The 20,811-nt window shown below is 37.8% G+C and overlaps 1 protein-coding gene across 2 annotated transcripts in view; it reads left to right on the top strand.

Annotated features, from left to right (window-relative positions):
* TRIM29 (tripartite motif containing 29) overlaps positions 1 to 20,811 on the top strand; it is a 104,571-nt gene that overhangs the window by 33,462 nt on the left and 50,298 nt on the right. For both annotated transcript variants that reach the window (XM_053689819.1, XM_053689820.1), the window contains exons 2-3: positions 3,367 to 3,462; positions 16,967 to 17,200. In XM_053689819.1, coding sequence (XP_053545794.1) covers positions 3,367 to 3,462; positions 16,967 to 17,200 — 330 coding nt within the window. The remainder of the gene's footprint in view (positions 1 to 3,366; positions 3,463 to 16,966; positions 17,201 to 20,811) is intronic.

Here is a 20,811-nt window from a genome sequence, read left to right on the forward strand (position 1 = left end):
GCCTTACTAATTAGGAGTTTTGCGGGGTACACCAATCTAACATTACATTCAGCTTTGAGGAATTTATCAAAAAAAGGGGCCATTTCCTTTCTTTTGGCTCTAGTTTCTGTAGAAAAATCTTGATAGATCCAAATCCTATGAGAATTAATATTGAGGACATTAAGCTTCCTATAATAACTCAAAAATAAAACTTTGTCTTGATAATTGACAAACTTAAAAATAACAGGTCTTGGCCTGGAGGTGGCGCTATTCTCTCTAAATATTCCAATTCTATGGGCTCTCTCAATCAGAATTGGTGTGGAGGGGGGGGGTGGAATCAAGAGGGCCTGGGGTAGGGTGACCGAAACAAATTGTAACAGGTCTCGGAATTCAGATAATTCAGGTAGGCCAATCACTCGCAAATTATTTCGCCTCGACCTATCTTCAAGGTCCTCTATTTGATTTTGTAGCTGAGTGATGGCCTTATCCTGAGTACCTGATACAGAAACGATAGAGTTCATCCTATCCTCTAAATCAGACACTCTTGTCTCCACCTCGTCCATTCTGGCTGTGAATTGCCTAATCTCGTCTGTAAGATTAGCTATCTCCGTCTTAATTTCTTGTTTAACTACCTCTAGGTGTGGTGCCATTACTTTTGCCATTTCAGCCACGAATTCTGACATATCACTGCAAGAAAAATTCACGGTTCCAGTTTCTTGGGGAGTATCTTGAGATGTATCTATGTGTTTGGGGTTACCGCTCTTGTCCTTTTGCTTGGGTGGCATTATAGGTGAAGCCCCTTTCTGATGGGAGATGTATCTCTCCATTCACCACAGTGTACTGTGAATTAACTAAGAATATGCAATATTCCTTGGTGTGTGTAAGTGTATTTATTCACTGCAACCCCTGAGGGGCTGTAGCAGGGTGAAAAAAAAAATCCAAAATACAACACGCAGTGTGTGAAAAACCAAAAAAATGTGTTATTGTGTGTAAAAAAAAAAAAAGGAAGGAAAAAAGCAAAAAATCAAAGATTCTAGTGTTATGACACAATGTAGTGTGTATTTAGTGACAATGTGCAGTAATCCTTACTGTGAATATGTCAACTTATTCACTGCCACCCCCGATCGGGCAGTGGCAGGGTGTGAAAAAATACAAAAAAAAAAAAAAAAAAGGACAGGAGGGCACTACTCCCCCTTTGAACTCCTAGTTTAGCTTTGTTCTTTACTGATCTTTAAAGCAAAAACATGCAACATCCAAACTTTACCATTTTTCTATTACTTAACTGCAGACTAATACTTCTAACTATACTCTGAGAAAGTATACTTGATTAACACTTAACAGGTCTGCAGTGTTTTCTTAGCAAGCAAAGATAATTTCTCAGAATGGCTATACGGTATTAATACAGGTATTAAATATTATCCTATCACAGTGCAGTTTACAATAGATTTAAGTATACATAGCTTAATCTTATTCTTAGTTGATCTTCTGATTGGTGACTAAATAGAGACCAATCTCACAGTTCACAACACAGAACCGAGGACCACAGAGCCAGTGTAGTTCCAGGATCGAATAACTCAAATTCAACAAGACATTTTCAGGTCCTCTGCTACTTTCCAAACCAGCTCGCTTATAAAAGTCCCTTAGACCATATTTCCCTGGTTTGTATAGGGATAAATGAAAGAAAAGTTTTCCACAATAGCCTTTTACTCAAAAATACCAAAACGATAGGCACTAGAAACGTTCCTCTTAGATTTCCATGTAATATATGCTACATACAGAGAAACCTCATGCTTCCAATATTGTATCCATATACTTCTTATGCAGATACTTGGTATTTGCAACTTTCAATCAACATATATGTTACCAATTTCCAATATCCCTTTTTGTTATTGGTAACCAAAATCTAACAGTAATTTGTAACACAGGGCTCGCTCTGTATTTATAGTTAGTCAGTTATGGGGTTCCTCTGAACGTAACTGCAGAGGAGATCTTCTTTCAGCTCCAGACTTCTGAGATGTCTCCGGGAGCGGCGGTTTAGGGGTTAATACATTTATTAGAGTTGCGGTGGGCTCTGGGAGTGGCAGTTTAGGGGGTAAAACAGTATAGTGTGGGTGCTTAGTGACAGGGTACCAAGAAAGCTGCGAATAAGCCGAAGAGCAGCGAGATCGATGAATGTTAGTTAACAACAGTCCGCTGCTCATCGCTCCGTACTTGGTGCACGGCTTTTTGACAGCTTTCTTGATCATTTTGGAGAGCGTATTCAGGTCAGCCGCGGCGGCGATATTAGGCGAACTTAGGCAAGCGTATTAGTGCCGTCGAATGCAAGAAAGTCGACGGCTTGATAAATAGAGGCCCTAGTTTGCCCCTATTGTATCACCCGCCCTGTCCTCAGTTTAGCAGTAAAGTGGTCTCCTGTGCTACTTAACCACTAAATAATTCAAAAAAATAATCATCATTCAGAATTAACTTTTAAAATATTAAACCAATTTACTTCTAATTGGCAAAATGTGTTCATATAGTTTCAGGGCTATATAAGTCTCTCTAATTGTATTGCAGTTCCTGACACTCAGCTTTAAGCAAACGTACCTGCTAAATAGTTTTTAGTGATTTTAAAAGAGTTATGGAATGCATGCTCCATGTTTAAACCATTTAAAGGAACATTACAGTCAGGAATAAACATGATTCAGATAGAGCATTAAACAACTTTCCAGTTTACTAATATTATCAAAGTAATTTGTTCCTTTGTTATGCTTTGTTGAAAATTTAACCTAAATTGTCTCAGGAGCAGCAATACCTTACTGGTTGCTAGCTGAATGCATCTGGTGAGCCAATGACAAGAGGCATATAAGTGTTTTGCGACCAATCAGCTACTTTCTATCAGAAGTGTACTCAGCCTACCTAGCTGTGCTTTTCAAAAATTGATACAAAGCAAATTTGATTTATAAATAAAATGGTGGTGAAAATGACATGCTCTGTCTGAATCAGAAGGGAAGGCTTGGAGTGACACAGCCAATGAAAGGAAGAGTCACCAGAGGCATTACTATTGTGTTTTGTTACAGCGGGGAAATAGACTATTGGTCACATCACAGTACTGCATCATTCCCTTCCCCATGGCAACAGGCACCCCTGGTAGTATGCTCCCATTCACATTTATTCATTTGCTGATACTTCCTCTGATTGAATCATGTGCAGCCATCTTTAGGGGGGAAGTGCCGTAATGCAGGGGCAAGCTACACATATTTATTTAAATCATACAAAAATGGAGCATTAAACTAATTGTGTCACTATGTCACTAGTTCCTCTGATTACAGCAGAAATTGGTAGTTAGCTAATTAAATATATTAAATCGATATTAAGATCTCACCTGGATTTTCTTGTTTTTTATAGACAGAGTTATCAGAGATACAGGAACAACTTCACTTGCAACTCCTTGACGTGGATGATGAAGTTGAGAGGTGGCAAAAAGAAAAGGATCGGGTCAGGGTGAGTCACTACAATGTATCCTCTGCGACTACCAGACAAATAGAATACAATTCCCATATCACTGCTGCTACATTTAAAGTGACCTATAAGGGTTAAATTACATTTAGTTCATTACATCCAGTGTGTGTTAGTTTGAGGCATATTTATGTTTATAAAGAAATAACTTATTAAACTTAAGCTCAGCCTCCTACTTATTTTTTGCAGGGAAGCTAAATACAGCCAATCAGCAGCTATGTCACCTGAGTGCGCACATGACCTCATTTTAGTTGTAGCCAACTTTCAAGTATTAGTAAAGCACTTCTGTAAATGTATTTATGTTCCACTGTGGATCTTTAGAGGCCCAACCATTTATGATTTAAAGAGCTTCACTTATGCGTGGATGAATCTCTTCCACACATGCACAGTAGCATCCCTCTTGGCAACAGGCATCAGCAGGTCTTTTGAGTGGCCATTTAATATGGCGTTGAGGCTCAAGATGTTCTTCAAATTAATTAGTTGTAGTCCCCTGCTGCAAAAAGAAGCTTTGAGTGGATAACCAGACTTTAAAAAGTTTAATTGTATTTTTTAGCAAAAACTACACATAGAATTTGCCCTTGTCATTTATGTGCTAGACAAGGGCAAGATTTCAAATGCGGTGTCGCCCGCAAAAGCCGGCGACGCCGTTTTTTATGCGGTTTTGGTATCACATATACACCATTCACCAATATCGCAAAGTACCTATTAAAACTATTAATTACTAAGCCGCCATCCCCCACCAACGCAATAAACTGAATTAACCTATTAACCCCTAATCTGCCAAACCCACACAATGCAATAATCCTAATAAAACTATTAACCCCTAAAGCGCCAAACCCACACAACGAAAATAACTAATTAAATTACTAAGCCCCCTAACCTAACACCCTCTAACCTAAAACCCCCTAAATTAACCACAATTACCTAAATTTTAAAATACAGGTAGCCCTCAGTTTACACCAGGGTTAGGTTCCAGAAGGAATAGTTGTAAATTGAAACTGTTGTAAATTGAAACCCAGTTTATAATGTAAGTCAATGGGAAGTGAGGTAGATAGGTTCCAGGCCCCTCTCAAAATTGTCATAAGTAACACCTAATACATTATTTTTAAAGCTTTGAAATGAAGACTTTGAATGCTAAACAGCATTATAAACCTAATAAAATAATCACACAACAAAGAATAAATAATTAAACTAAGTTAAATGAACAAAAACATTTGCTAAACAGCATTATAAACCTAATAAAATAATCACACAACACAGACGTCACTTGCATTTTTCTACAAACAGTTCTTTCTATGCATTCCAATCTGGACTGATTTATAGACAGGAAGATCTTATTCCTTTGAAATCTGCTCAATAGCTCAGGTCTGGTTAAACTGATTAATTTCAGCTTGCTTTGCTGCAACACAAGCGGACAGCTCCACCTACTGGCTATTTTAATAAATGCACTGCTTCTTAATGCTTTTCAATAGCAGTCATATGACTGAAAAAAAGGTTGTTATTCTGAAATGGTGTAAATCGAGCCATTGTAAAACGAGGGCCACCTGTACTAAGTTACAAACAATTAAAATAAAAAAGCTAACATTACTTAAAAATAAAAAAAATTAAGATTAAATTAATCTATGATTACAAAAAATAAAAAGTATAACATTACATAAAATAATAAACCAAATTATCAAAAATAAAAAAATTAAACCTAATCCCCATGAAAATAAAAACACCCCCTAATCTAATGCTAAACTACCAATAGCCCTTTAAAGGGCCTTTTGTAGGGCATTGCCCAAAGCTAAACAGCTCTTTTACCTTACCTTTTACTGTTACCTTACCGTCTAACAGTAAAACCCCCCACCCACCAAACTCCCAAAATAAAAAAAACTAACACTGAAAAATCCTAAACTACCAATTGCCCCTAAAGGGGCATTTGTATGGGCATTGCCCTTAAAATGGCATTCGGCTCTTTTACTGTCCTTAAAAGGGCATTCAGCTATTATTCAAAGGCCCATTAAAACCCTAATCTTAAAAAAAAAAAAAACTCCAAAAAAATTAAAGCCTAAGTCTAACCCCCAGATAGGTACTCGCAGTTCCTGAAGTCCGGCGCTGAAGTCTTCTTCCAAGTGGCGATATCTTCTATCTTCATCCAGGAACAAGCCGGTGCAAAGTGGAGGGCAGAACTGAAGACCGATGACCATGGAACTGAAAACCGGCGACGGCGGGCCATGGAGCATGGAGATCTACTCAAATCAGCCGATAGGATTTCAGTAGCTCTCATCTTATTGGCTGATTTGAATTTGAATACTCAAATCAGCCAATAGGAATTCAAGGTACCCCATATTTAAACGCGTACCTTGAATTCAATCCTCAGTGTGCGGTGGTGATCGTACAAAGAGGATCTCCACGGTCCATGGCTCTGCGGCCGCTGGCCTTCAGTTTCGCCATCGCCGGTCTTCAGTTCCACGGTCAATGGTCTTCAGTTCCGCCCTCTGCTCCGCGCCGGCCTGGAAGAAGATAGAAGATATCGCCGCTTGGAAGAAGACTTCAGCGCTGGACTTCAGGAACCGTGAGTACCTATCTGGAGGTTAGACTTAGGCTTTTTTTGGGGGGGGGGTTAGATAAGGGTTTTAATGGGCCTTTAAAAAAAGCTTAACGCCCTGGTAGTTTAGGATTTTTTAGTGTTAGGTTTTTAGATTTTGGGGGTTTGGTGGGTGGGCGTTATTTTACTGATAGACGGGGGACTTTTTTTAAGGTACAAGAGCTGTTTAACTTAGAGCAAGGCCCTACAAAAGGCCTTTTTAAGGGCTATTGGTAGTTTAGCATAGATTAGGGGGCTTTTTTATTTTCATAGGGATTAGATTTAATTTTTTTTTTTTAAATTTGGTTTATTATTTTCTGTAATGTTAGTTTTTTTATTTTTAAGTAATGTTAGCTTTTTAATTTTAATTGTTTGTAATTTAGTATTTTTTAATTTAGGTAATTGGGGTTAATTTAGGGGGTGTTAGGTTAGGGGACTTAGTTATTTAATTAGTTATTTGCATTGTGTGGGTTTGGTGGTTTAGGGGTTAATAGTTTTATTAGGATTATTGCGTTGGGAGGGTTTGTCGGTTTAGGGGTTAATAGTTTTATTAGGATTATTGCGTTGGGAGGGTTTGGCGGATTAGGGGTTAATAGTTTTATTAGGATTATTGTGTTGTGTGGGTTTGGCGGTTTAGGGGTTAATAGTTTTATTAGGATAATTGGATTGTATGGGTTTGGAGGATTAGGGGTTAATACGTTTTATTAGGAAAATTGCGTTGTGTGGGTTTGGCAGATTAGAGGTTAATAGATTTAGAAGGTTTGTTGCGATGTGGGTTAATGGCGGATTAGGAGTTAATAGTTTTAATAGGGACTTTGCGATGTGGGTGAATGGAGGATTAAGGGTTAATACATTTATTTGGTAGTTTGCGATGTTGGGGTTTGCGGATTTAGGGGTTAATACTTTTATTAGGTAGATCGCGATGTGGGTGAATGGTGGATTAGGGGTTAATAGTTTAATTAGGCATTGTGTGTTGTGGGGGGTTGTCGGTTTAGGGGTTAGTACTTTTATTATTAGTTCCGATGTGGGTTTGATGGTGGGTATAGGGATTTTACGTGTCGGGTTTATTTTTGGGAGGCGGGTTATTTCTTTACGGAAGATTTGACATTTTTTATTTTCTAAGGCGCTCATTTACGCTCATTTCTGGACATCGCTAGTTTATCAGACATATGGCACTGTATACACTGCCGGCGCCATATATATGTGATACCCCGATGTGTGAGGAGAAATTACAGGCGGCGTGGGTTTCAGCAGCTGCGCTGAAGCCTGCGCCACATATGTAATCTTGCCCCAAGATTGTAGTGGGGTCTAGTGGGGATGTAATGTTTATTTATTTATTTGTTATTTACTTCCCCTTTCTCACCTTTTTACCTTTCCCTTTGCTCTGTATCGTGTACGTGACATAAACAAATGCATTACTTTGCATATTCAGTTCACCTGGCATCTTTAACGTTTCTCTATGTTACAGTAGCAGTACCCTATAAAACTGTCAGTGAGTACAATAAGACAATTACCCAGTTCTAGGTCTCTTAAATACACAAGGACCACTATGGACATAAACCCCATTTGCAAACTTAACAACTTATTGCGACAACTAAAATCTCCATTAAGCTCTATAAATATTTATTCTGTTACTAGCAGTTGTTAAGTGTACTGCTGAAATATTAACTAGCCCTATGGGTGTCTTTAGATAATTGCTAACAAACCTACTGCTTTAAATAGAAGCCAGTTTGTGTAGCTCTGAGAATAGCAGAAATATTTCTGCTGAGATAACTGAAAGTCAAATAAATGAAGAAAACCTCTTGCACAGGGAGAATCTGCGCTGGGGGCACATTCCTGATCGGATAAACGTGACTTATATTGTTTAAGGCTCTTCAAGAAGCTGTGACACCCTGTAGTGCACTAATGCAGCAGCCTAGGAAGAGAAACTACAATACCTCGTTTAGGAGCAGGTACACGATTAAAGGGACAGTAAAGTCAAATTTAATCTCTCATGATTCAGATAGAGCACACAATTTTAAACAACTTTATAATTCACTTCTGTTATCAATTTTGCTTAGTTCTCCTGGTTTCCTTTGTTAAAGAGTTATCCTAAGTGAGCTCAGCAGCGTGCACGTGTCCTTAGCCATCAGGCACGTGTTTGCAAAAATGCTTAAAACAATGTTATATATAGTTGCAAACTCTGGTGTCATAGAATGTCTGTAGCATTATACGGCAGCAGTGTTTTTGTAACTACCGTATATATAACATTGTTGTAAACAATGATGCTAGATGGCTAAAGACACGTGTACTCTCCCAAGCTCACCTATGACAATTTTCTAACAAAGGATAGCATGAGAACTAAGCAAAATTGGAAGTAAAGTGGAAAGTTGTTTAAAATGTTATGCTCTATCCAATCCGTATAAGTTTCATTTTGATTTTACTGTCCCTTTAAGGTTTTAAAGATAAAACGTTGCTCTTAGACCCTAAAGTCACAAGTGAGAAACTGGGGTAGAGGCATTGACATCTGCAGCTTTCACTAAACAATAGGGGGTAGATTTATAACCAGCGGATGCTGCTCACCGGAAACTGAAGTCATGAGACCGCTGCTCCTTAATTTGTCCGCCACCTTTTAGGCGGTGGACTGCGATCATCAGGATCCGATCTGATTGGGATGATTGACACCCCCTGCTAGCGGCCGGGAATGTGCAGGGGCGGCATTGCACAAGCATTTCACAAGAAATGCTTGTACAATGTTAAATGACGACAGTGTATGCTGTGGTATTTAGCGATGTCGGGCTACAGCGAATCATGTCTGCCCGGCATTTAAAAAATCTACCCCATGGTCTTGCTAAACAGTCAACAAGCAGTGCTCAGAGAATCATTCACTGAGTGACAGCAAGCTCATTCAAAGGGCTAGCTTTATTAAAGCTGAGGCGTACAGGGGCGCATATACGCCACAGGCGAGCTGAGGCGTACAGGGGCGCATATACGCCACAGGCGAGCTGAGGCGTACAGGGGCGCATATACGCCACAGGCGAGCTGAGGCGTACAGGGGCGCATATACGCCACAGGCGAGCTGAGGCGTACAGGGGCGCATATACGCCACAGGCGAGCTGAGGCGTACAGGGGCGCACATACGCCACAGGCGAGCTGAGGCGTACAGGGGCGCACATACGCCACAGGCGAGCTGAGGCGTACAGGGGCGCACATACGCCACAGGCGAGCTGAGGCGTACAGGGGCGCACATACGCCACAGGCGAGCTGAGGCGTACAGGGGCGCACATACGCCACAGGCGAGCTGAGGCGTACAGGGGCGCACATACGCCACAGGCGAGCTGAGGCGTACAGGGGCGCATATACGCCACAGGCGAGCTGAGGCGTACAGGGGCGCATATACGTGCCCCTGTACGCCTCAGCTCGCCTGTGGCGGGGCGAAAATACCCGCAGGTAATCGGCATTGCACATGAGCGCAATTTTGCACTCGCGTACAGTCCTACCCCCTGCCCGTGCACAGCCAATCACGCGCAGGCAGGAGCTGTCAATCTTCTCGGTCTGACTAGAACCACATTAGAGGTGGCGAAGAGGCAAGGGAATCAGCGGTCTGGTGACGGCGAGCAAAGCGAGAACTTGCAGCCGTAGGGCGTTAATAAATCTAGCCCAAAATATTCTGCCTGCTGCCCTTCCCCTGTAAGTTGCCTATAAAAAGAGTTTTTAGCTATAAAAAAGTAAATACAAAATAAAAAAATGACCAGATGTGCGCAGTGTTGTCTGATATTTGTTCATGGGGGTTTGCAATTTGTTTGTTAAATAAAATCCACTAATCTGCTATTTCCTATGGGGCAGCAGAGGAACAGCTGGTAAGAAGCTTAACCCCTTAAGTCAGCTTACCCTGTATGGTGGCTGTGGCTTTAACTCTAAAGGGTTAAATAGCGTGGCTCTCACTGCCAGAGACGATACTATTTACAAATGCCTCCTGTAATGAGGGTCTTGCCACTTTCAGCGAGACACAAACTATTACAGGGCTAAGAACCCCTTAAGTGCACGCATCCTACAGGGTACATCCATGTCATTAAGAGGTTAAACTTAAATAAAGTAGTAGCTATTGCTACAAGCCAGCAGAAAATTCTTTATTTCTATTTACAGTATATATAATCTCTCTCTCTTCTTCCTCATTGTCTCTTTTTATGTTATTCTTTTGCCCTCTCACTTCTTTCTCTTTCTGGCAATCTAGCAGCATTCTCTCCTTGTCTAATTGTGGCATCAACTTATTAAACAGTGTAAATGTGAAGCCTTTCTCGCCTGTAGAGTAAGGGGGCGATTTATCAAGCTGAGGTGGACAGGGACGCACATACGCTCCCCTGTCCACTGCAGCTCGCCTCTGGTGGGCTGAATTCCCCTGGTGGAATTCAGTATTGCACACGAGCGCTATTTGGCGCTTGCGTGCAATCCCGCCCCCTGCCCACGCACAGCCAATCACGCATGGTCAGGAGCTGTCAATCTCCCCGGTTGGACTAGACCACAGAGATTGTATTTCATCTCTTTAGAGGTGGCGAAAGATTAGGGAAGCAGCAGTCTGATAACCGCTGCTTGTTAAATACGGCGTGCAGGTTCTTGCGAGAACCTGCAGCCGTAGTGGATTGAATCGACCCCTAAAGGTTTAAACTGCATAAATGAATCACTGACATTTTTTTTGCCACATGTATGAGACTTTTTAGACATTTTTGCATTTTGATTTTTTTTTGTATAACAGTGTACGTTTTTTTTAAAGCATTGCAATATTATTTGTGAGTGGATTCAATTCTAACAATATAAGGAATTTTGTGGCGTTAAGAATTTTTTTTTAGGAATCTCATGTGAAAATCTGTTTTTCTGATAGATTTAACTAGCCATGCGTTTGAAAATTATGCGAAAACCTAAAGAAATCCTGTCTTATATCACTTCTTACACATATTTTGAAAGCAGAAAATGATGTAATATATATATATAAAACTTATATCTGCTTTCCTTTTATATAATTGTTACCATGTCCCTTTAAGAAATCTGACCAATCCAGGCCCTAAACCCAATTAAAGGCCATGCACCAGACCAGCAGTGCCCCCCTGGAATACCCAGATCTGCTCCCTTATAAAGATGTTTTGCATTATTTTTTATGAGGTCTGTATTATCACACATACTGCTAAAGAGAGAAGGGAAGAGAACATAATTCTACCAAATAGAAGCATCTAAATGAACTGGAAAAGAAAACTGTTTTAGGGAATTAAATAAATAGTTTAGCTTTTCTTGAACTCTTTAACAAATGAAACCGTGACTCATAAGAAATCTAAAAGTTTGGTTTCTGTTTTTCATTATAAATTAAGTTCTCAGCATCAAACTTTTTTCAAAGTTTTTATACCTTTTTAGTAAGTTAATTATATTTCTCTGTAATCTGCAGTTTCCATAGAGTCTGTCGTTCACAAATCAGTGTAACATTCGGAACGACACTGCGAAAAATCAAGTTAATATAATAGTGGTACATTTGCAGAAAGTCTTGTACGCTCATTAGCTATGACCATTGGGGAAATAAAACAATTAACCTGAACAGCTTAATAAGCAAGAATGTAAATCTCTAATTGGGAAACATAATTGCTAGTAGGTGTCAGGTGATGACATGGATTTGCATTATTTACAGTGATTTTACAGTGATTAAGGCTTCTTAATACACAGAGTTGCAGCCTCCCACTCACGTGGCAGTTGGTGTGGGAATGGCCCACGGCTTCTTGTGCTCCACGCACCTAAATCTGGATTTTCTGGTTTGTTTCTGTGAGACGTGGCTGAATCTGCTCTAGGGGGTTTATAGCTGGAATTAGCTTTCTATAAACATGATGCACCAGACCTCTGAAAACTCATCAAATCCCATTTTTATTAAATCATATTGTTCTGTATCCCAAATTAACCCTTGGCTCTCTTGTGTCACAACCCCTTCTGTCAGGCAAGGGTTAAAGAAACAACAAAGGCATATTCTAATGCAAAACAATAAGCTCTGATTGGCTTGATCATGCAGATTTGCAATACTTGCTCAAATTTACTATATGTATAACCTTCACAATCGTGTTGAACACGTACAGTAGGTTAAGGGTGTACTCAGGAGTTGCAAACATTTAAAGGCCCTGATAAGGACACAGCTGAAGAGAATATTAGGCGTGACAGTGGTATATAGCTGTCAAACTCTGGTCAGTGGGACTTTACCTATGTGTTTAATCCTTTTGCTGGAGTTAATTACATAGTAAGTTTGAGACAGTAACACAAAAATATTATGCTCTAAATTAGAGCATCCAAGTTTTGCATGTGAAATTGAGAAAAACTGTATGAACAACAGTATATATATGTATATTGGATTACCATAAAAAGCTGCATAGACAAAGTCTTTAAAATGTACCAGCATTCAGAGCTTGCTTTGCATTACTGACCTTAGGTAAAGGTCACTTATGTCTCCACATGGCTTACTAGGGCTAAGTGAGGTCAGTCTACAAACTTGCAAACAGACAAGTTTAGAGAAAAGGACATTGTAAAACCAGTTTGGCACTCCTCTTAGGACTTGTATATAGTCATTACCTTCACTAAGAGGACCTGTATATAGTCATTATTACCTTCACTCTTAGTGAAGGTAATAATAACTATATACAGGTCCTCTTAGTGAAGGTAATAATGACTATATACAGGTCCTCTTAGTGAAGGTAATAATGACTATATACAGGTCCTCTTAGTGAAGGTAATAATGACTATATACAGGTCCTCTTAGTGAAGGTAATAATGACTATATACAAGTCCTCTTAGTGAAGGTAATAATGACTATATACAGGTCCTCTTAGTGAAGGTAATAATGACTATATACAGGTCCTCTTAGTGAAGGTAATAATAACTATATACAGGTCCTCTTAGTGAAGGTAATAATGACTATATACAGGTCCTCTTAGTGAAGGTAATAATGACTATATACAGGTCCTCTTAGTGAAGGTAATAATGACTATATACAAGTCCTCTTAGTGAAGGTAATAATGACTATATACAGGTCCTCTTAGTGAAGGTAATAATAACTATATACAGGTCCTCTTAGTGAAGGTAATAATGACTATATACAAGTCCTCTTAGTGAAGGTAATAATAACTATATACAGGTCCTCTTAGTGAAGGTAATAATGACTATATACAAGTCCTCTTAGTGAAGGTAATAATGACTATATACAGGTCCTCTTAGTGAAGGTAATAATGACTATATACAGGTCCTCTTAGTGAAGGTAATAATGACTATATACAGGTCCTCTTAGTGAAGGTAATAATGACTATATACAGGTCCTCTTAGTGAAGGTAATAATGACTATATACAGGTCCTCTTAGTGAAGGTAATAATGACTATATACAGGTCCTCTTAGTGAAGGTAATAATGACTATATACAGGTCCTCTTAGTGAAGGTAATAATGACTATATACAGGTCCTCTTAGTGAAGGTAATAATGACTATATACAAGCAATATCCCAGCAGCAGGGAAGTTAAAGTGGGTCAGCAGGCAGATTGTGTCAGAAACAGAACTGGCTAGAGTCTCAATAGTTTGTTTAATGGGTGTGTTCTATAATCATTATATCTAAGTATTCAGCAATTACAATGCGAGATGAAAGGACAACCACAAAATAATAAAAATACCTGCCAGGGTAAATGCTTTCATTGTCATCATCTTAACAGGAGTTGTCTCAACTGCTCATGCTCATTAGAATTTAATATAGTAACACAGAAAAAGCCAAGTGTAAACTGTGCATTTACCTAGCCATATAATTAATCCCCAGCATTGCCTTAAATATATCCAAGATATTCTTGTCCCTACACCCTCTGTTATTTGATGTATCATTTTTATTTTCTGTAAAGAGCTGTTCCTGCAAAATACTTGTAAGTCAAAAATGCTGCAATTCCTACTTAGGACCCCTTTCCTATCATTCCTACTTAATGCAAAATGCTTTCTAAACTGTATTTCATCCTTTTATACGTTTAAAGGTTCCTATCTTATCCGGCTTCTTTGTGTCTGTCGGTATATTTCAGTTGTATTATGGTTTCTTCCATTGTAAGCCCATATAGGCAGCTATGCATCTGAGGAATCCCAATCAGGTCTTTCTGAGTATTCCTACAAAATTACCAGCGCGATCTCCGCTTTGTTACAGTTCCCCTCAGTACTTCATCACAAACTGCTTTGTAGTCAGATAGGGATGGAACCAGCAGTTATTTCTCAAACAGATTTTGAGTTCAAAAGTGGATCAAATGAATTATTCCCTGGAGTTTGCAATACTGAATAAAACACCATAAACTGTGATAATCAGGGTTGACAAATAGAGAATAGAATTACTCTTTCTTATGCCTCTTCATATATTAACTGTATGTGCAGTAAAAACAAGTATTATTTATCTATCTATCATCTATATATTTATATCTATCATCCATATATCTATCATCTATCTATCTATCTATCTATCTATCATCTATCTATCTATCATCTCTCTCTCTATCATCTATCTATCTATCATCTCTCTCTCTATCATCTATCTATCTATCATCTCTCTCTCTATCATCTCTCTCTCTATCATCTCTCTCTCTATCATCTATCTATTTATCTTATATCTATCTCTTTCTACTCTTCATATATGCAACTGTGTGTGCAGTAAAAAGATGTATTATCTATCGATCTATCTGATAACTACCATCTATCATCTATCTATCTATCTTGTATCTATCTATATATCTATCTATCATCTCTCTCTCTCTATCATCTATCTATCTATCTCTCATCTATCTATCTATCTATCATCTATATATCTCTTTCTACTCTTCATATATGTAACTGTATGTGCTGTAAAAAATATATCTATTAATCCATATATCTATCTATCTGATATCTACTATCTATCTATCTATCTATTAATAGGCATAATCTGGAATGACGCCACTGCCCGACCTGTTTTCCTTTCAGCTGTTTCACACCAGCTGAGTTCCCTAATATCTTCCTCACACCTTGACCCTATCCCTTCACATCTAATACCTTCTCTGTCCTCTACCCTCACCCCAGCTCTTACTCACATATTTTACCTATCCCTTACTACTGGTTCATTCCCATCTTCCCTCTAAACATGCAAAGGTCACCACCATCCTCAAAAAACCCTCCCTCGACCCCAATTCTCCTGCAAACTACCGTCCCATATCACTGCTTCCGCTAGCTTCTAAAGTCTTGGAAAAAGTAGTTTTCGATCGCCTAACACACTTCCTATCCTCCAACTCATTGCTCGACCCCCTGCAATCTGGCTTCCGTCCCCAACACTCAACTGAGACTGCCCTCACCAAGGTAACTAACGATCTTCTTTCTGCTAAAAACAATGGCCACTATTCTATACTTATCTTACTTTACCTATCTGCTGCCTTTGACACCGTTGACCATCCCCTCCTCCTATGGACTCTCAGCTCCCTTGGCCTCTCTGACACTGCCCTCTCCTGGATTCACTCTTATCTCTCTAATAGGTCCTTTTCTGTCTCATTTGCTGGCGACTCCTCCTCTCGATTGCCCCTGTCTGTTGGAGTACCTCAAGGCTCTGTTCTGCATCCTCTACTCTCTCTATTTATACTTCCTCACTGGGTAAACTTATCAGTAGCTATGGCTTCAACTATCACCTCTATGCTGATAATACTCAAATCTACCTATCCACCTCTGCACTCTCTCCTTCTGTCCTTTCCCACATCAGCGACTGCTAATCTGGCATTTCTTCCTGGATGACCTCTCACCACCTAAAAATCAACATGTCCAAGACTGAGCTTCTTCTAATCCCCCCATCTAATTCTACTCCAGTTTCTAACTTTACTATCACTGTTGGTGACACAACTATCTCCTCATCACCCCAAGTCCGCTGCCTAGGAGTTACACTTGACTCTAATCTGTCCTTCATACCCCACATCCAATCGCTCTCTTCATCCTGTCGCAACCACCTAGGCAATATCTCAAAAATTCGCCCTTTTCTGAGTGCTGAAACTACTAAACAGCTAATCCATTCCCTAGTAATTTCCTGGCTTGACTACTGTAACAAACTACTAACTGGCCTTCCTCTCTCCCGCCTCTCCCCCCTTCAATCCATCCTAAATGCCTCTGCTAGGCTAATCCCTCTCTCCTGACGCTCTGTATCTGCTGTACCTCTCTATGAGTCCCTTCACTGGCTCCCCATTCACAGCAGAATTAAATTCAAGATTCTCACTCTGACCTACAAAGCCCTTACCAATGCAGCACCCCCTACCTGTCCTCACTCATCAACAAATATACTCCAGCCCATCCCCTAAGATCCAACAACAATCTACTCCGTGCCTCTTCTACCATCTCCTCCTTTCATGCTAGACTACAGGACTTCTCTTGTGCGGCACCAACCCTCTGGAACGCACTTCCTTGAGTTGTCAGACTTTTCCCCAACCTCTCCTCCTTTAAATGCTCCCTAAAGACCTTCTTGTTCAGGGAAGCCTATCACCAAATCAATAACTAATGAATTCCACTTGCCTAATAGTTGCCCTCATCTAACTCCACACTAACATCATTCCCACCTTTGCAATCCCCACCTCCTGTTTCTCACCCTCCTACCCATTTAGATTGTAAGTTCCCACTGGAACAGGGATCCCAATTACCCCTGTATTTGTTAGTTAAACTTTGTCTGGTGTCTCATATTGTACTGTACTTTTATCTTTGTTACCCATGGACAGCGCTGAGTAATCTGTTGGCTCTTTATAAATAAAGAATAATAATAATAATAATCTTGAACTCTCTCTTCAAAGTTCTTTGTAACCTCCCCTTTCAGTAAACCTTGATTAGATTGGGTAATACCAGTTCATAGAAAATCTATTCTTCCTGGGTTACTCTCACTGCTATTAACTTTGTTTTACCTATTGTAGAATTTCACAACCAATCAGAAGTCTGCTGTGGATCACAGCTTCAAAGATGCGATCCGGGAACTCCAAAAACAGCAGGAAGACGTAAAAGCTCACCTGGAGCAGAAGGAAAGATCTGCAATAGACCTCATTGAACAGATTATTAGTGATCTTCAAGTGAAACGTGACCAGCTGCAGGACAGGCAGCATGATGGAGACAAGTTATTGCACACCACAGATGCTGTACTCTTCCTACAGGTAAGCTAAGGTGGAGCTTAGCTTAATAAGATAAATGTTCTTCATCAAGCTGAACATGCATTGTGGTTGGTTTGTTCTATCATCTAAAGACCATCTTGATCATCGTAAAAGTACAGACCATATTGAGAACAGTGCATCATGTGTAGAGTACCCTGAAAATGTATATCCATAATCAGTACAGCAGCTCCTTTATATCAGGTAAACATACTCAAGAGGCTTTTTAAAGGATATGTTCCTGGACTGCAAAACTATGCAGAAAATTAGGGGGTTTTAAAACATTTAGGAGCCAAATGGAGCACTAAATATTGCTTTCAAGAAAGTGATATTTGCTCTCCATTGTGTAATACTAGCGCAATGTGCACTGATATTACAAGTTAACAGCAATGCGAACACGAGCTTGCGTTTGCATTGCTCGGAAACATTGCGCTCACGAGAGCGCGCTCACATAGGCTCCTAAGCTCAGCGAAGGGGGTAAGTAGTGCAAAGATTGCAGCATTTATACATATAAACAGTATGCTTATATACATATATATTTATGTGTTACTATGTGTATATACATATATATTTATGTGTTACTATACTTATATACATATATATTTATGTGTTAGTATGTGTATATACATATATATTTATGTGTTATGTGTATATACATATATATTTATGTGTTACTATGTGTATATACATATATATTTATGTGTTACTATACTTATATACATATATATTTATGTGTTACTATACTTATATACATATATATTTATGTGTTACTATGTGTATATACATATATATTTATGTGTTACTATACTTATATACATATATATTTATGTGTTACTATGTGTATATACATATATATTTATGTGTTACTATGTGTATATACATATATATTTATGTGTTACTATGTGTATATACATATATATTTATGTGTTGGTATGTGTATATATACATATATATTTATGTGTTAGTATGTGTATATACATATATATTTATGTGTTACTATATGTATATACATATATATTTATGTGTTACTATATGTATATACATATATATTTATGTGTTACTATATGTATATACATATATATTTATGTGTTACTATATGTATATACATATATATTTATGTGTTACTATATGTATATACATATATATTTATGTGTTACTATGTGTATATACATGTATATTTATGTGTTACTATGTGTATATACATATATATTTATGTGCTACTATGAGTATATACATATATATTTATGTGCTACTATATGTATATACATATATATTTATGTGTTACTATACGTATATACATATATATTTATGTGTTACTATATGTATATACATATATATTTATGTGTTAGTATGTGTATATACATATATATTTATGTGTTACTATGTGTATATACATATATATTTATGTGCTACTATGAGTATATACATATATATTTATGTGTTACTATGTGTATATACATATATATTTATGTGTTACTATATGTATATACATATATTTATGTGTTACTATATGTATATACATATATATTTATGTGTTACTATGTGTATATACATATATAGTTATGTGTTACTATGTGTATATACATATATAGTTATGTGTTACTATGTGTATATACATATATATTTATGTGTTACTATGTGTATATACATATATACTGTATTTATGTGTTAGTATGTGTATATACATATATATTTATGTGTTAGTATGTGTATATACATATATATATATATATATTTATGTGTTACTATGTGTATATACATATATATTTACCTGTTACTATGTGTATATACATATATATTTATGTGTTACTATGTGTATATACATATATATTTATGTGTTACTATGTGTATATACATATATATTTATGTGTTACTATGTGTATATACATATATATTTATGTGTTACTATGTGTATATACATATATTTATGTGTTACTATGTGTATATACATATATATTTATGTGTTACTATGTGTATATACATATATATTTATGTGTTAGTATGTGTATATACATATATATTTATGTGTTATGTGTATATACATATATATTTATGTGTTACTATGTGTATATACATATATATTTATGTGTTACTATGTGTATATACATATATATTTATGTGTTACTATGTGTATATACATATATATTTATGTGTTACTATGTGTATATACATACATACTGTATTTATGTGTTAGTATGTGTATTTACACATATTAAGACATAAATATATATATATATAGCAGTGGCGTATCTAGGTTTAGTGCTGCCCCCCACAAAAGTTTTAGGCCTTTTTCTTTTTAATATTTTTAGGGGGTCAGTGTGTAAAATGTTGTTGTTTTTTAATAACAATTAAGAAAATGGGCTAGCAAAACACTTGCATACAGGAGAGAGAGAAAAGAAGGAGAGGGGAGAGAGAGAAAAGAAGGAGAGGAAGAGAGAAAGAGAGGAAGAGAGGAAGAGAGGAAGAGAGAAAGAGAGAAAGAGAGGAAGAGAGGAAGAGAGGAAGAGAGAAAGAGTGGAAGAGAGGAAGAGAGAAAGAGAGGAAGAGAGAAAGAGAGAAAGAGAGGAAGAGAGGAAGAGAGAAAGAGAGGAAGAGAGGAAGAGAGAGAGGGAGAGAGGGAGAGAGGAAGAGAGAGAGGAAGAGAGAGGAAGAGAGAGAGAGAGAAAGAGAGAGAGAGAAAGAGAGAGAGGAAGAGAGAAAGAGAGAAAGAGATTAGACATCACATGAATGCAGAGAAAGCTAGCTATTAGTAGCTAACATACATTAGCGCTGAGAGTTTATGATTAGACATCACATGAATGCAGAGACAGCTAGCTATTAGTAGCTAACATACATTAGCGCTGAGAGTTTATAATTAGACATCACATGAATGCAGAGAAAGCTAGCTATTAGTAACTAACATACATTAGCACTGAGAGTTTATGATTAGACATCACACGAATGCACAGAAAACTAGCTATTAGTAACTAACATACATTAGCGCTGAGAGTTTATGATTAGACATCACATGAATGCAGAGAAAGCTAGCTATTAGTAACTAACATACATTAGCACTGAGAGTTTATGATTAGACATCACATGAATGCAGAGACAGCTAGCTATTAGTAACTAACATACATTAGCACTGAGAGTTTATGATTAGACATCACATGAATGCAGAGAAAGCTAGCTATTAGTAACTAACATACATTAGCACTGAGAGTTTATGATTAGACATCACATGAATGCAGAGAAAGCTAGCTATTAGAAACTAACATACATTAGCGCTGAGAGTTTATGTATGTGTATTTACATATTAGCGCTGAGAGTTTATGATTAGACATCACATGAATGCAGAGTAGACATGTGAAATTCAGTTCGGTTCGAAAATTCAGAAAATTCAGCAAATTCAGAGATTCGGATCGAACCGAATTTCCGAAATAAAATACTGCCGAATTTACCGAATAAATCCGAATTAGTTCGGATTTATTCGGTAAATTCGGATGGACATGGATTACACTAGTATTGTACAGTATATTAGGTTATATCACGCTGCTATGGGTTACACCTAATATACAGTACATAATACTAGTCTAATACACAGCACAAATAATGAAATTCCGAATCAAACCAAATCC

The sequence above is a fragment of the Bombina bombina genome, chromosome 8 (assembly GCF_027579735.1).
Source record: "Bombina bombina isolate aBomBom1 chromosome 8, aBomBom1.pri, whole genome shotgun sequence".
Classification (NCBI taxonomy): Eukaryota; Metazoa; Chordata; class Amphibia; order Anura; family Bombinatoridae; genus Bombina; species Bombina bombina.